This window comes from Seriola lalandi, unplaced genomic scaffold (genome assembly GCF_002814215.2).
Source record: "Seriola lalandi dorsalis isolate HSWRI2012SDOR001 ecotype SW California unplaced genomic scaffold, Sedor1 jcf7180002054256, whole genome shotgun sequence".
Lineage (NCBI taxonomy): Eukaryota > Metazoa > Chordata > Actinopteri > Carangiformes > Carangidae > Seriola > Seriola lalandi.
This window is the reverse complement of record NW_019524809.1, coordinates 1,216,645-1,235,126: the sequence shown is the minus strand read 5'-3', so window position 1 is coordinate 1,235,126 and position 18,482 is coordinate 1,216,645. Positions and strand designations below refer to the sequence as shown.

Here is an 18,482-nt window from a genome sequence, read left to right as displayed (position 1 = left end):
TTGGTATTGTTTAAAGGCAAAGAGTGGTCACCCCAAATATTGATTTCAATTTTTAAGTTGTTTTTTTTGTTCACTCACTGCAATTTGTGTGAAGTTAACTGAGAAAATAAAAAATATTCATGGTATTATTTTTTGAATGCATTCTCTCTTTATGTTTAGTAGGAAAAAGTCTTGCACAATAGTGTATACATAAACACAGTTGGTATTTCATTAGGTATACCTAACTTGCTTACAGCCCTGCAATAAATCCTATCTTCATAACGATTATAATTTTCAATTTGTTGTTGATGTTCATATTGAAACAAAGAGCTGATGATTCAACTACATGATTTTGGACGGATCAATGACAAAATAAACTAAATAACAGAAACACCTCTCTATGCAATATTGTTCAGCAACATTACAAAATACATTCAGCACCTGTCTAAAACAGTTTAAACAAAAACTGAACATTACAACCTTTATGAAGGTAGGATTTATTCTAAGACTGTTGTGTAAGACCAACTGAGAATATACACATAAACACAAACATAATATGTACCATACAAAATGGTAATGCCATGAATGATTAATATTTTTAAGAATTCCCAAGAGTCATTATTAATCAATTTATCTAAAAATTATATATTTTACGTGTAACTTTATTTTAATTTTTGGCATCGATAATACTCCATACACCCTCAACGCCTGGCGATGACGTAAGCGGGCGGGGCGGGGCAACATTCCAACTGCCGTCTACTTTTGTCTCTACGTGGAGGAGGCAGGACTCCAGACTGGACGCTGTCTGGAATTTCAGGCGCACCGACGGTGAGTACCAATTTCCTAGCAACTTTCTAGACCAACAACTACTTACAGCCAGAGTTTGTCTCAGCATTGTTTATTAAAATTACGCCCTCGCCTTAATCTATTGCTCTCTGTGATAGTGGTTATCCTCTGTCCAGAGAGGTAGATCTGCAGGTTAAATAGGGATAGTTTCCTGTCTGTAAAACTTGCGTGTCCGTCGCTAGCCGGTTAGCTTTAGCTGCACCTTCACAGCAGCCTTCTCATCCTCACGGCGCTGCAAAGATCCTAAACACTGTAACAAAGTAATCTCTGAGTCCTTTAACCTCATGACCAGATAGCAGATAACTTTCAGTACAAGTCAAGTAAAGTAAAGTAGAAACTACTATTCAAAAATATTGGCTACAAGTAAGTAGTAATTTCAGTATGTGTTTTGAAAATTATACACAGGGTCCACGTTTTCTTCGAGCTTGTGGAAGTATTTCACATTTGTGAATTTGACAAATGCCATAGCAAGGAGCAAGTTAGACATAACCAGGTTCGTTCATTTTGAACATCACCTCTCACCAGAGGAAACCGCATAGGTGGAGCCTGCACTGGTTAAAAAAAAAAAAAGAATATATATATATTCTTTTTTTTTTTTTTGACCCGTACATAAACACATTGCACATACAGTCTGTACACTAGATGAAGCCTAGTCTCACAGGTCTTTAACCATGCTAGGCGTCTCTAACCCCACTGTTTGCTCCTGTGATGACAAATCACATTTTTTCTTTTTTGTTGTCACTTTCATACGATGTGAGAACAATTCGAGTAAATGTTTTACTCAGGGTTAAATAGCTCTGCCCCTACCTCCCTGGTGTGTCATATTTCTTTGATGTGGTATGAGCTATTTACAAAGTGGAATTTCACTCCCCGTACATGAGTTGGTAACTGGTCCCTCAAATTGTTCTTATATGTTCTTTATTTTAGTGGGTGACACAGTGTGTTGGGAAAGGTTGGTTGGTGATTGTTTTAAAGCTGAATTGACATCCGTTTAGTTACTCAGTGTGTTTTTTTTTTCACTCATGCAAAACAGTGGTCTATGTTGTTTACCTCCCTGAATGATTTCCCAGATTTTTCCTGTAAACCTATCTGGGGCTGCAGCATGCACATGTACACGTACATCTGGGATCCCAATTGTTGATCACAGTTAGAAAAGCACTGTACTAAGGCTGTCTGATAGTATCAGAAAAACCCACATTTTAACTGGATAAATATTGTGCCTTGGAACAAGTGTGTTGTGAATACAGTTGCTCATCCATGATCGGTATTTCCTATTCAGCATTTCCTACTGTCTGTCCTTGGTTTAAATCTTGTTTTGCTTGTACAGTGGCATACTTTGATAGAGAGATTGTTAAAGATGTTTAGTTCTTAAAGACAAAAATAATCCATTATTGGTGTCTGGACTCAGGAGACAAAGTTTTGTTCAGAGTATCAAGGCTGGAAAAAGTTTTGTTTGCACTTCCTTTGTGGGAAAGAAAAAAAGCTGTAATTCATTTCAGTCTGCCTGTCATTAACGTGATTGGTGTGGTCAAATTGCCCATGAGTGTGCCTGTGTGGTATGTGCACTATGCTTCACAACAGTTTATGTAAAATGTGAGTTTCCCTTGCTCATGCTGCGGTACCACATGAGATCACCTACTGTAGGTGTGTTAAAAACAGACGTTATGTGTCTGATGCTATCTCTGTAAGGACAAACCAGACAGTCAAAAGGGGGGAGGGAGTGTGCTTATATTTTGTTTCCACCCTTGCACACACTCACGCCTGTGCAAATGAACAGGTTGCCCCACTTTCTGTGCTGTCAGGATTTTAAACAGGTGCCCTCACTTGTTGTTCAACGCAGTGAAAGTGATCAAATTACTTATTAGCTGCACTAGTCTTTGAACTGTTCAGCTTCTTTGAAGTTCATTACAATTAGAAGCCCTAAAGAAACAATCCCCTAAACTTGTTAACTTATAAATATTAAATGTTTAAAAGTTTCCCAAGCAGTGATGCAGTGTCTTGCTCAGTGGTATAATGCTTGCATGAAGAAAGGGTGGTACTTAATAGTTACTGTTGCTTGTACTGTCTGATTATACAGCATTTAAATGATAATGCTTTACAGTGCTTTTGTTGAGTAATGGCAAACGCTTGAAGGTGTGGCTGCTTACCTGTAGCAGTAACAGCCTAACCCAACTGATTCTGCAGCACCTCAGTAACCTGTCTAATGACATTCTTAAGAGATGGTTGGTAGGAATTTACACCTTTGCTAGCACAGGCCTCTGAAAACCTGCTGCATCATTTACTACAGCTCCGTCCTTTCATTTGGTGAAAAGTAGTGTACTATAGAGAGCAGGCTGTGAAGGTTAGCTGTTCATGGTTCGGGAAAATGTCAAGGGGACTATTTCGTTTGAATATTTCCATGCTGATTCATCATATAGTCAAGCTTTGTAAGATTTTATAACACCCCTAAACCCAGCCCAGGTTGTTATGCTTGCAGCTGCACATGATGTCAGACATGTGCAAACTACACATGCAGTATTTATTGTCATTACCTGCGCCTTACTTGTCAGTATAGCCATGCTTATCTTATCCACACAGCCTGAAAAGGAAATAAAGGGCTGGTGCTACAGACTGTTTGGTGTTTATGAGTCAGTTTGCTTCACATCTGCTGTGGATTTTGACTGAGTAAAAATGTCCGTATTCCTGCAGACTAAGTTGGGTGTGTGCGCATATGAACTTGACCACACTTGGGAAGGGTGCCCAATCTATTTGCGCGCCTCACATTTCCCATGTAACTGTGTGCACGAAACACTGGCGGAGTGGGGTGTGTCAGCTCTACACATTTAACTCAGCCATCTGGGAACAGCCCTTCGCTTTAAAATAACTAAAATATCCATTGAAAGCGATTATAAACAACGTCAAAGTGCTGTTTTTGGCTCACTAATCAATGCTGTTGATGCTTGGAAAGAAATTCTTGTGTATGGGTGATATTCATTTGTAAAACTGAGCTAGAGAACTGAGAGCGCCTTGAATGAGTGGTGAAATGTCGTGAAGATTGCAAAGCAAGTCCAGTTGCTCTTGTTTTGCTACTGCTAGACATTGCGTGACTTGGATGACTGAAACTTACACAGTTGTATGTAGTACTTGCATTTGTTTTCATTTTATGTTACTGCATCCCTATGGAACTTTTCCACTCAAAGTGCAAAATCTTCCAGTTTTGTAAATCTTCTCTCCATAATTTTCAAAAGTATGTCTGTATCATTCTCATCTACTGAACCATATCATTGTGGCCAAGTACTGACATTTGAATAATATGTTTAAACTCTATCAGAAGTATTGATAGGCCTATGCTTTAAAGCAAACATGAGCCACTCTATTTAAGAGGTTGGTTTTTGCGTTTAGAAGAGTGCAGGAATTTTCTTGTGTCTCCAAGCACACAGAGCAGCTGTCAAAGACAGCAACTGTCTTTGGATCCTGACACTCCTGACTCATTTTCGAGCATTACACAGGATTTATTGCCGTGGTTTGTGACGGTGATTACAAACCCTCTATTCTTCTATACCACCAGTGATACGTCTCACATTTGTCCGCTGCCATCTGTGCCTTTGCTCCATGTACTTAGCCTCTCTTCCGTTTTCACTCTGCCTCTGTAGAGGGTGTGACAAGGGCTGGCAAATGAGGTAATGTTTGTCGGTTCTTATTGTAGCCGGGCTGACTTCAGCAGCCACAGTTCACATCCTTTTGGAGAAAAGTTAAATATAGCAACACTGACATCGTCATTTTCCTAATCGTTTAGTTAGGAGTTTGTGCCTGCCCTGATTTAGTATTACTTTGTAGAAGAAAAACACTCTCTGACCCAGAACCAGTTTACTGTATTTAGCATTTTTGTCATTAATGACTTTGATGCAAAACTCATTCCCGATTGTGCGGGACAAAGTGTTATTATGTCAACATTTTGTTTGGTTTGTAAGAATAGCGTTAACTGAGTCATCCGAGTCCACGAGTCTACTGTTGAATCATCTTTGATGAATGCTATTAATAGTGTCATTCATGAAAGAGGAAGCACACTTACTGGACTTTTGTTCATTGTTTATCTGCTTGAATGTCATCCTGTGATGCTGCTGTGGCCTGAGAAAGACTAGATTGCTGAAATCACTCACTTCAGACATAGATTAATTACTTACAGTCAGATGAGACATGAGCCATTTGAAAAACTGGACATTCAACTATTCCCTAATATGGTTTTACTCATGTTATATTGTGGAAACCAGAACGGCCTTGCCCAGGATTTCTGACTAATGCACTATGAAAATCAACAATCTGAACTTTAAGTCAGGAAACGGGAACACTTTTCTGCTTGGAAAAATCTGTGATCCTTATTTTACCCCAATATAAACCTCATCTTTCTTTTCTGAGCACTTGTGTTGGAGAGAGGAATGCCATCATACCAGTTCAGCCTCGGCGAGCGAGGCAGCAAACCCTGCTCACGTCTCTGTGAATTGAAGCTCGATCTACCCAGGCCTCATGCATTCCTCTGTTACTACTGAACGGGAAGGAGGTACTCAGAGGAATTCCTTATTTTCAGTGATTTTCAAATGGTTAGTTTGCCTCAGAGGAGTTTGGGAACACAGTGTTTTTGTTTCCAAGCTAAATAACTTGTCACTGGTTGCGTTTTGTGACTTCAGTCTTTACACATTTAGATGAATCTCTCTTTTCAGTGAGGACTCTTCTCTCTGATGCAATTTAAAAATATAGCCCAAACAACTTCATGATGAACCGGGATCCAGGTTTTTGTCACAGAAGACTCACAAAAATTACCCAGATGTTACGTTATCACATAAAACAGCTTTTTATTTTTTCCTTCATTACAGCTAGCTCAGTTTGGATGAAAGATTATTATTAATCATTATATTATTATAAAGATTATTATTAAAACTAAAATAAAATGGTTACATTTGATTTGTAGTGCAGAAAAAAAGACAAAAAAATGAAAAGCAGTGGTCAGTTTTAGGGTATTTGTTTGATAATGCAGTTGCAGTAATCAAATGTAAGAAAATGTTGTATAGAATTATCTTTTCAGCTAAACAATGAAGTAGTCTCACCCTCTCTGGCAGTGTTTTTTACACTACAGGCTCATTGCTATCCAATAGAAATATCATGAAATTACATTGATCATGGGAGGAAGACGTGCTTGGAAAAGGAAAAGGGCTAAAGAGAGAAACTAAAGAGAACAGTAGATATGAACAGCAGGGGTGTGGGATCAGAGGGGACCGGTGAGGAGACGGGAACAAGAGGTACTACTTTAAGAGTTTTTAGTCCTGACAAGATGAGGAGTGACCTTTATCCTGCTGCTCTGAAGAGGGAAAAGTCACTTCTATGTTGGCAAGGAAGCAGGAAAGTTGGCTATTTCAGTGAGGATGAGCTGGGGAGTACAAATCCTGGCTGTGGCGGTCTGTAAAAGGATTGAAAAGAGGTTTGCGGGAGACTGATGAGGATGGGGTCCTTGCTAATGACTCTGTGCACTTTTTCTCCCTGCAGTCCCACTTCTCTCTGACTGACCACCTCAGGTCAATCACAGAAAAATGTCCGGAAAGATAACAAAAGAGGAGCTGGAGGAGATGAGGGAGATCTTTGGAAAAATTGGTTAGTAAAAGCTGCTTTACCATAACAGTGTGTTATTAATTAGATCATTCTATAATTACATAAGCAACACATTTTCTCATTACAGCATGTTTAGAGTGCAAACTGTTTAATTTTTTTTTTAAATTGAAAACCAAGAGGTAAATGTAACTCCTGATGGGCATTTATTATTATTCCTTTTATACACTAAATAATTAATAAAAAAAACTTTAACTGACAGTGTAAATCAAAATAAATGACTGTTGGTATCTAATTTTCATTTCTTTGTTTCTGTAGATCTGGACGGCGATGGATCTATCTGTGATTATGAACTCCATGAGCTCCTTAAAGAGGCCGGCCACCCCCTACCTGGATACATGGTTCGAGAGATCATCCAGAAACTCGATCGCAACAAGGATAATAAGATCAGCTTTGACGAGTTTTTGTCGGTAGGTCAAGTTGAGCTCAGAGCAGCTCGTAGTTTTCACCTTCTGTTTAGAGCTTCTCATACAGGGAGTCGGTCTTTGTTTTCCGCTCTGCCTAAACGTACCTCACCCTCCTGAGTGGGCCAGCTATGAAAAGCAACTTTTAGCAGCTAAATGCTCGACAGGAGATTGAAGGCCTCTACAAACCACACACACAGGCATACATACTCAGGGAATGTGGAAGTGAGGTCAGCAAAGTGGTGCGAGTTCCATTATTTTGTTTCAGCAGTGATGAGGGAGCAGTCATTTAGACGGAGCAGTCATTTAGACGGAGCAGTCATTTAGACGGAGCAGTCATTTAGACGGAGCAGTCATTTAGAGAGAGCAGTCATTCACCGCCTCCCCTTCTGCTACAGCAGCACTGCATGATTCAAAATCTCTAGATCAGGAGGGTGTAGCTGTGTTTTGTCGCTCTATAATAGTTCTGATATCTTGTTTTAGGATGTGTGGCTGTTAGTAAGCTTAACCATGACTATGATAACAACAGAGTGAAACTAATTGGATTGGATCATCCTATAACTTGGATCATCATCTTTGACTCCACCTGGAACATGTTTGAGTCTCGAATTTAAAGGGCTCATTTATAATCTTACAATTTGAGGTACTTTATGGTTTCACAATGCTGATGATAATAATAATGATAAGTTTTATTCATATTGCCCCTTTCAAAACAAAGTTAAATGTTTTTTTTTAAATGGGAAAATCAGCTTTCATGCATTTTAGGGAATTAAATAAGATTGGGCACTTGAAAGTTCAAATAAAATAGAATGAAAGTGTGAAATAAACAGATATATTAGAATTGGAAAATAAACATTTAATATTTAACTATTTATGGAACTGGTCAACAAAAGTCAAACAATGTCTAAAATTACACCTTTTATGTATATAATTTGTGGAGATAAGTCCAGCATGTGATTGATCAGCTGATTTTTCTTTTTTTTTCTTTCTTTTTTTTCTCTTTCCAAATGCAAAAATAGTATTGTGCCATTGTGTGCAGAAGGTCTAGGCTTCAAAACTAGGGTTTGATAAAACACCACCATACAAAATATGTTCTTATGCATGAAAACAACCCAGATTAAATGTATATGGAATTAATGTAAATGTCCCCCTCACAGCCCATACAATGGAAAATAGCTGTTTGCTAAACTTACAGAATTGAGTGGAAATCTTTATCATTCATGCAATGATTGTCTTTTTGTAGTTGCTTCTTTTACCTAGAGTTCACAAACAATGGAAGCTGGCACCCTGTGACCTTGTGTATGTTTGTGTATCAAGTGTGCTTTGCTTTTTAAACAACTCTCCCGGTACCAGGCTCAATAGCTCATTGTGGTCACACCAACGCCTGTGGGGCAGTGGTCACTGATGAAGCAGTGATAACTTCAGCTTCAGGAAGTATCGCACAAATTTCGATAGAAAACTTTTTGTCAAAGCAGCTTTGTCTGAAGCCGCTCACATGTTGTGCGTTACTGATAAGCTACATACTCGCACCACAGAGCTCCCTGTGGTCTCATTAGTTGTTGAGACTGGTTTAATGTTTAGAGGTAATTATTTAATGTTAGGATGTAGGGACAAGCCTGATGATGGTGTTAAGGTGGTGGAGGATGATAATAGCTGTTGCTTTGGTGGTTTACTGTTACTGTTGATAACACTAATGACATACTGGCACTCACACACTCAGCACTGTAATTCTTAGATTAGATGTGTAGTGAAAGCACAGTCTCACGTTAAATCGCCAAAATAAAGTTGCTTTTATGAACCCATCAACCAAATGTTGTTTTTGAGCCCATTTATATTGTTCAAAAACTCGATTACAAGCCACGTTCATCATATTTTCTCAGCCCTGTAGCTGGCAGGTTGGCTTTGTGTTGTAATGACAGTGAGGGGAAATTCCAGCGGCACAGCTGTGTCTGCTCAGCGACCTCGGCTGTCATGATGGCTAACAGGAGTTTGATAAGACAACAAAGGATGCAAACACCAGTAAACAGAGAGAAGATGATTAAGACTTTTGCACAGACATGGCTGCAACTAAAGATTGTTTTAAACATTAAATAATGTATTTATTTTTTGATTTAAGATTTTTTTTAATTTGTTTTAAAATAACTGACAAATATCCAGTATTTGTGGAGCAGAAATTATGTGTAAAAGGTGTGTTACAGATCAATTTACCTGGTTCATATTGTAATAAAACCACAATGTGGTTGATCTGGATTGATTTGAAGATATACTGTTTAACAGTTGCATTGACTTAAATTAGATTGGACAGGTGTACCCGATCAAGCGGCCACCGAATGTACACGTCAGAAAATAATTTCCCTCTTCTAATTGAAACATTAACAGGAAACTGTTACAAACAGCAGCAGGCAATTCTGTCAGTTATTAACACAAATAATATCAATTTTCAGCTTAACCTCCTAGGACCTGGCGTCCACATATGTGGACCTCACATTTTGGGTCCTCTAGACCACAATACTAACTTATTCTCAACAAGGGCCTGGTGACCACATATGAGGATATTATACTGCCACTCAGTAATCGAAATTTAAAACTAATGTCCTCATATGTGGACATCATTTTTCTCAGGTCCCAATCAGCCTAAATAGCAAAGAGAAATTAAAAATGCACGCCATGCAAGAGTTCGGGTCTTAGGAGGTTAAAGCAATAATATAGGATTTTCCTGGTCTAGTAGAAATTGGTCTCAGAGTTTTGTTTGTTATTGTTTTAGATCGTCCAGGAGCTGAGGGGCAGTGAAATAGCAAAAACATTCCGCAAGGTCATCAACAGAAAAGAAGGCATCCTGGCTATTGGAGGGACGTCTGAGCTGTCGAGTGAAGGAACACAACACTCGTTCTCTGGTAAGTCCACAGAGTCCTGACATCATGGATATCGACTCCTTCCTTTCTGTCAGTCGCTGCAAATGTTTCACATAAAGTGTTGACTTTGCGCCTCCTACAATTCAGGTACAGTTGGTTAATTTACCATTGAAGAAACTCTTAATGTACCATATAACCTACTAAAATCAGTCATTATGAGCAACAACGTAACTTTATGTTGTTGATGTTTTGCTTTTAACTGATGCTTGTATATGTACACACCTTCAGAGGAGGAGCGATATGCCTTCGTTAACTGGATCAACACTGCTCTGGAAAAAGATCCTGACAGCCAACATGTCCTGCCCATGGATCCCAACACAGACTCTCTCTTCACATCTGTTGGAGATGGTATAGTACTCTGGTAAGGAAACCTGTTGTCACTTCAAGCAAGCAGCACAGCTCTCCCCTTCATCTCCGAGCTACCCTTCTGATATAAATGTCAAATACCTCCATCTCACTGCATTTACTGTTGTGGTCACATTCAGGCTGAAAAACAGACAACTATTAGCCTGTATTGGGGAATGTCAGTCAACCATGACATTATTCTGCTTTGAGTTGCAAAGAAGACGTTGAGACTAACACAGTACTACTAAATTAATTTAAAGATATTCAGAAATTAATATATATGTTCCAAATCTATCTTTCTTTTTGTTAAATCACAAGTTGAAAGTTTACAGATGTATACTAGTTGAAACAGAAAGTGACTTTAATACTAAAGTAACATAATCAAAATTGTAAACTTTGATGTAAAGGTAGTTCATAGTGGGCTGAATGCTAGTTAGCACTTAGCAGCCTTGGAAGTATTCAGCACTTTGTCATGTGAGTATTTAGATTAACATAAAACAGATTGCAGAGCTGCAGAGACCAAATCAACTGTAGTTGCATATATTCCAAACAGATAAACTGCATGACAAAGAGATACACTGTGCACATGCTGAAGCTAACTTAACAGGGATAATGAAGACTTGTGCACATCACGTTGGCCGACGTGCTAATTAGGAAGCAACCTAATATGATACATGTCTGTTATAGTATTGCCATTTTGTCTAATTGTTAAACATGCATACTTCCACTTTATGGCCGTTTACCACAATAAGAGGCAACATTTGGAAAAGTTAAATTCATGTATTTATTTTTTCAGGCATTTTGCCTTAAGTAGTATACAGTATACGTATGAAATGAGTGCAGAGAGAGAGACATGTGCAATAATGTGCCGTAAGTGGTAGCTGGACTCTGGATGTGAAAAATTACATGGTCAGTATGTTGAACACCTCCTCCACAAAAATTTAATTTTTTAAACAAAGTTCACAAACTTTTCCAAATCTTTTGCGAACAGTGAACATTTGGGTTGTTATTTCTGCCTTATTTCACAACATGTACACTGCATCAAATGACTGATTAAAAACTCATGTTTGGTTTTGTATGTTTGCGCAGCAAAATGATCAACCTGTCAGTGCCAGACACTATAGATGAGAGAACCATAAATAAGAAGAAGCTGACGCCGTTCACAATACAGGTGAGTCACAATTAATTTATGGTGTTTTTTTTTGTCCATCACTTTTTATGCAAATCTTCCAACAGCTGATGTTTTGTACCTTACAGGAGAATCTGAACCTGGCCCTGAACTCAGCTTCTGCCATTGGCTGCCATGTAGTGAACATTGGTGCTTTAGACCTGAAAGAGGGGAAGCCCCATCTGGTGCTGGGCCTGCTATGGCAGATCATCAAGATCGGTCTGTTTGCCGACATCGAGCTAAGCAGAAATGAAGGTACGGGCCATAATTGAGATTGTCTGTTACATAACATGTATTTGAGTCTGTGCTTCTATCATTAGCGTTTCCTGGTCTTTTGTCAAGTAGCTTAACTGATCATTTATACCCTTTGACAGCGCTGGCAGCATTGCTGAGAGATGGGGAAACACTGGAAGACCTGATGAAGCTGTCTCCAGAGGAACTGCTGTTACGCTGGGCAAACTTTCACCTGGAAAATGCTGGCTGGCAGAAGATCAACAACTTCAGCTCTGACATCAAGGTGGGCCTACACACTGACACTGAATCCAGCTGGCGTAGTAAACGTTAGATGCAGGAACAGAAACCACTCAAAAACCTTTGGTTTTAAGGTTCTTGCAGAAAGTGTCTGTAGGTTTGTGTGAATTTCTTTTGAAACACCAACACAGACATCTATCAGCACACTGCACCAGGCAGTACATGTTTGTGTTTGCACAACAAACTCAACTCAAATAAACGCCTCCACTGCTCCAAATATAGTGCTGAAAGGGTAGTGTCTCTGGCTAACACTAACAAACTGTCAAATGTTTATGAAGGGATTAAGATATCATGTGTACAGAAAAAGTAAATAGTTCTTCTGTAACTCTATTATTCCACACATATACTTTTGTTACTCTGCATATGCATGTAGTTTCATAGCTTATACTTAATATACAACAAATAGAACATTTTCACCAAGGAACTCAACAGTAGGAAAACACAGTACTACACATTAAGAAGCATGTGTGACAGGGTTGCTATACCCAAATTGTGTAAATAACACAGATGGTAGACAAAATATATTGTTCACATGAAAAGCTTGACAATATTAAGTTAATCAGTGTAACTGTCATCATGAGACAAAAAGTTATGATGTATAAAGAAGTCTGATTGTGTTTTGTTGTTTACATTATTTTCCAGGACTCGAGGGCCTATTTCCACCTCCTGAATCAGATCTCTCCAAAAGGCACAGATGAAAACCAACCTCGCATAGACATCAACATGGCAGGCTTCAGTGTAAGCACCGACCGTCAGTGCTCACAGTTGAGTATCTTCACCACACGGTTACAGCAGTACATTGTCTCTGATCGTAGCGTGTGCTCTGTGTCCGGTTCAGGAGAAAGACGACATGAAGAGGGCAGAAGCCATGCTGCAGCAGGCCGACACGCTCGGCTGTCGACAGTTTGTCACCCCAGCTGACGTCGTCAGTGGAAACCCCAAACTCAACCTTGCTTTTGTGGCCAATCTGTTCAACAAGTATCCAGCGCTGACCAAACCTGAGAATGAGGATATTGACTGGGGACTATTGGAAGGTATTGAGAGCAGAAGAATTGGATAGTTAACTTCTAGTATTAGAGTTATGTAACATTAGATATTCATGACCAATAAGCAACAACTAAAGAAAACATCCTCATTATATGAATTATCGATTAAGAGTTTAACTGTCACAAACTCAAATAATGTTCTTCATCATGTGAGTGGGATTTAATCACCTTTGACAGCTACCTAGAAATATAATCAAACAGCCCCATAACTGTCATCGTCACAGTACAGAATTACTTTTGTGATGAGACCCGTTCCAAACAAAACCAGCTCACTTCAAACCAGAGACAAGACGAAAACACAAATACAGATATCTCCCATGTAAAACAACCACAACCATTCAACCTTTGGCAAAAAACTGTGTGTTCATGTAGAAGCCCATCGCTACTAGTAAGACGCTGACTGACAAAGCAGGTTTTCAGCTACAAATCAACTGAGCAAAAAGTATGAGAAGAACCAATTGAAAACCTTTATTAGTCAACTAACTGGCCTGCAGAGAAACTAATTTTGATATTAGAATGTGACAACAAGCCGACCCTAACTTTGGCTCCCTCTGGATACATTAGCTACTGTCTGCACATGATCTATTTACAAGTCAGTGACAGCTGAATTGTGCAGCATAAAAAATATTAAAAAGAAATATGTACTATGTCTATTCAGCTCTGCGCATTTAGAATCACAATTGACTACTGCTGAGTTGAGCTGCCAGTCTGATCACATGGAAATCCCCTGAATCCCATGATCCTTTGCTCTCTAGGTGAGACGAGAGAAGAGAGAACGTTCCGAAACTGGATGAACTCTCTGGGAGTGAATCCACATGTCAATCATCTGTATGGGTAAGTACCACACACGACACTTTGTGTCACTCTTTATAAATAAACATCTGAAGCTTTTGGGAACTTTTATGTATTTAATATGAATAATAACAAAACACATTCCTGTCTTCTAGAGACCTACAGGATGCCATGGTTATCCTTCAACTTTACGACAAGATCAAAGTGCCTGTCGACTGGAACAACAAGGTCAACAAGCCACCTTACCCCAAGCTGGGGACCAACATGAAAAAGGTAACCTAAGGTTTCTTTTGATCATTACGAGGCAAGAAAAAAAAAACCCACCTTTTTGGTTGTCTTTTGTCAACTTTTCTTCTTGTGCCCGTAGTTGGAGAATTGTAACTATGCAGTAGAACTGGGCAAAACAGCCAAGTTCTCCCTCGTTGGCATCGGCGGGCAGGACCTGAACGATGGAAACGCTACCCTGACTCTGGCACTGGTGTGGCAGCTGATGAGAAGGTGACACTTCAGAAAAGAGTGAAATAGAAATACATCTCCGAAATGTACAGTATGTGGTCTACAAGAAAAAAATGAAATAATGGCCAAACTTTAGACAAAGTGTGGTGGATCACCTTTTTTAAAATGTTATTTAGAACTTAAATTAATGATAACAAGTAAGATTGAAGTATTATTATGTACCAAAATATAAAAATAACTAAAATGATAAAGGTTGCTATCGAGGAATTACTCTGGGGAAAAAAAAAAAACAGACAAATCAAAAAGCTTAGGATGCACAGTGGTGCTTCCAAATAACATATTGTTTTTCAGTCAGTATGTCTGTGTGGTATTTTGAAACTCTACAATCACCATCAGTCTTCATTGTCAGATTCATTGTGATAACTGTGTATTTACTGTAAACAACTTCTAGGGAGTTGGTAATTAGAAACCTCCACTCCATGCCAGTGGTGGTGTTAGTATGTGTGTTCCTCCAAAACGAGACCACATTTCCATGAACTCACTTGGCTCCTATCACAAGGATGTGTGTTGACATAGTTCCCCATATTTTGTATTCTTTGTGTCAGAGTTTCCAGGGTTTGAGTGACCCAAAAATCACAACGATACAGAAGTCCATTCTGCTCAATATGACCATGTGGTTCTTCAAATGAAAAATACATGTTTTAAAACAAGAAAAGGGCTCCAGAGTTAAAGTTTTTTTTGTCTCAGCCCACATCTTTGTGTTAAAAAAACAAAAAAACTAGTTACTTAGAGTCTTGGAGTGTTTCTAATAAACAAGCTGCTTCTCCACTCTTTCAGATATACGTTGAATGTACTGGAGGAACTAGGAGATGGACAGAAAGTAAATGATGACATCATTGTAAACTGGGTGAACAAAACATTGGCGGAGGCTGGAAAATCAACCAAGATTTCAAGCTTTAAGGTAGAGCTCTTTTTCCTCTATTTGCTCACATTGCTGTGAAAAGACCTGTATGTGTAGATTAGATTGAAACATTTTAACACTGAGTTTAAAATATAGTGAAAGTAGCAAAATCATCTGAGCTCTTTTAGAAAGCCTTTACTTTCAACTGCACAAGTTTACAATGTCATGCGATAACAAGGTCATACATGGGGGTGGCATTGATGTATCATTTCTCATTTGTTGAAGACTCTGAGGTGTGGTTGAAAGCTCTGACAAAGCTAGTAAGTGGACCTTTAAGGTTAGATTATTTAACCTCCATGTTCAAAAGAAGGAAAGATGATTTCACAATTAGAAAAATCTGGCAGTTTAATGTCATTTATATACAGGCAGTGTCATGCAAACCAAGAGCACTACATTTTCTCATTGGTCAGATAAGCTTGTGTGAGTCAGATCCTTAATCTGTGTGTGGTGTGGTGATCAGGACAAGGAGATCAGCAGCAGTCTGGCAGTATTGGAACTGATAGACGCCATCCAGCCGGGCAGCATCAACTACGAGCTGATAAAAACCGGCAGCCTATCTGAAGATGACAAGCTGGAGAACGCCAAGTAAGAAAGAACCTGCCTTTTGCCATTATTTTGGTAACTAGTTTGTGTCAACAGTTTTATTCAAGACAACCTCTCTGTCCTTCCTAGATATGCTGTCTCTATGGCGAGGAAGATCGGAGCCCGTGTCTACGCTCTCCCAGAAGACCTTGTGGAGGTCAAACCCAAAATGGTGATGACAGTCTTTGCCTGCTTGATGGGTCGGGGGATGAAGCGAGCCTAAGAGAGTGACTGGGATCATTGTGACACTTATAACCCACAAGCCATTAGCAATTTGAAAGAGCTCCCCCAACTGAAGGAATGAAGAATATGTTTTTTCTTCTTTTTTTTTTTTTCTTTTTTTTGTTTTTGTTTTTGTTTTGTTTTTTTGAATTCAGTCAGAATCATAAATTTGCATGTGTCCCTGCTTCTCTTAATTAATAGAGGTGTTTACTGATGAATAATGCGCTGTCCTCTCATTCAAAGTGGGTCAAAATCCTAAAATTTATAAAGCGATGGGTCTCATGGTACAGAGGACAACTTGTTACTTTCCATATCCAGAACTCTTAATGTATAAGAATGCTGTTTTTTAAGCGAGTATGCCTATTTACAGCTGCAAGGTTGTTTACATATTTTTACTCAGACTGATAAGTTAATTATCCTTCACTAAGCAACACACATTCCTGAATACCATACTTATGAAACAATGCTTGACAAGGCGAAAAAAGAAAAAAAATTAAGAGCAGTGGGATGTTTGGGTGCAGCACATGTTAAAAACACCCAATCATTCCCTCTCACTTAATGAAGTACAGGCATGTCTTAATAACTGGCGCCATAAACTTCTACATGTCGGCATACAGAGGCCATGTGGTCAAATTATTCTAATGACCAGTCTGATGTGCTGTCTGTATGCTTGTACTCGTCATTTGTTTGTTTCTCGGGATTATCACATGAGGTAAATGCTGTTATTGAGGTGTCTGGTGTTTGGTCTTTTTTATTTTCGTCTGTTACGTTGGATGAGGAGCAGGCTGACTGGACTCTCCTGCCTTCTGCTGTGCCTTCTTCTTGTCATAGAGATGACTTGTCCTTTGCGCTTTGAGGTTTTCCTTTTTTTCCATTTTGTATTCAACATTACCAAATATAAACAGTTACTTCATTCCAGGTAGGTTCATGATATTCTATGACAGTGGCCAAATTGTATTTGGTCCCATTTTCATGTCTACTCTTTAGGTGCTTTACATGTAACAATAAATATGACTTTGAAAAGTGCTTGTGTGTTTATCTTCCATAGATTTGGAATTAACTATAAATGAACTTGTTAATCTGCCACTGCTCTCCTGACTGAGCAGAACTGGTGATCCAAGACTAAACGATCAATTCATTACAATTACAGGATATTTGTTTGCCCAGCCATTACATTAATATGTTCACATTTACAATTATTTACAATATTTACAACATAAAATTCAAATAAATTTCTTATTAATTACTGGAGTGCAATCAAATGCTTAATTCCCTTAAAGACACATTATCTCAATATAGTAATGAAGCTAGTAAATATAATAAACACAGTAGGCTACATTTTATTAAAAATAAAAGACGAAGGAGTCAGATGATGAATTACAAAAGAAGCGAGGACTTTTAAATAAAACATTTTTCTGTTCTAATATTGTTCATTCCTAAATGAGAAAGAATGAGACTTTCAGAAACTATATTTTTCTTACATGAAACGTTTTACATCATAACTTATTTGTGAGAGTAACTTAATTGTAAATGGCCTTTGGAAACAATTTCACATAAATCTTGTGGGGCAAAGTGCCTTTTTATATTTACTGCACATCAACAATAGTTAGTTAAAGCTTAGCCATGCCAATGATCGTCATTAGAGTGAAGTCATATTGCACCTGTTGACATGAAACATATTTTGTAAACTTGCCATTAAATAAATTTCAGATTGAAAAATCATTCTTGACCTTTGAGTTCCAAGTTTCCAAGAACAGTTAGTATAGTTATAGTTTCCTGAGTGGACAGAGTTTGCCCACTTGTCATGTATTTGTTGATGTTCAAATGGACGACTATATAGACCTCATGGTCAGCTGCTGTTTCGATAGCGAAGAATTACTTTTAATCTCAAATTTTAAGCCAACATGGACCAGAAAAAAACATTTAAATCTCTGCATTTCCATGAATACTGGACAAATTCCATCTGCTGAAGCAGATTGTGTGATGTGGTTGGAATCTGCAGAACAGCTAGTTGCAGCTAGTATTGGTGATATGAGAGTTTGAAACAAGCGGCCGGAGGAACAGCAGGTACTCACCTCTTCTTTAATATCACATTGATCCGAGCTTTTACCTCTTTTTGTTTTTACAGCTCTCTGCTTCTCCTTTCTCTTATCACATGTTCTGTTATTGTTACTGCCCTCTTGCTTTTATGTTCTTCCCTCTTTCTCATTGTAAAACACACTACCTGTTTTAAATTGCACATCATAAAAATATATATTTATTGTTGTTTGTGTTTCCCCTCTCTCCTGCCTGGTTAAGTCTACCCAAGAGGAAATGTGCCAGGACTGAGCCCAATCATGTAAGATTTCTATGAACATTTAAATGGACTTTAAACATGGATTAGTAGTAGTGTAGATGAATAATACATTGGGATTTGAATGTAACCAGATGGGAATACTGAGGAGAATCTGAGCTGTGTATTGATGGCTCTTCGTCAGTGTTAACAGACATGATTTTTCTTTACAGTCCACCAACACTTGTAGTCCAACAGGGATAGCAGTGGCAGATTGTAGTTTACTGCTCACTGGTCTGGGTCAGTCCTTTGGGCTCCAGTCCCTAAAG

At 38.6% G+C, this 18,482-nt stretch overlaps 1 protein-coding gene across 1 annotated transcript; it reads left to right on the top strand.

Moving 5' to 3' along the window:
• Positions 1-721: 721 nt before the first annotated feature.
• On the top strand, positions 722-16,907 carry pls3 (plastin 3 (T isoform)). The gene is made up of 16 exons (XM_023404791.2): positions 722-807; positions 6,343-6,447; positions 6,721-6,872; positions 9,631-9,760; positions 10,007-10,139; positions 11,213-11,294; positions 11,381-11,546; positions 11,666-11,808; positions 12,465-12,560; positions 12,661-12,856; positions 13,624-13,702; positions 13,816-13,933; positions 14,028-14,158; positions 14,954-15,077; positions 15,538-15,662; positions 15,750-16,907. Exons 2-16 carry the CDS (start codon positions 6,387-6,389, stop codon positions 15,880-15,882), a joined length of 1,869 nt encoding a protein of 622 aa, XP_023260559.1. The 5' UTR covers positions 722-807; positions 6,343-6,386; the 3' UTR covers positions 15,883-16,907.
• The last annotated feature ends 1,575 nt before the right edge of the window (positions 16,908-18,482 follow it).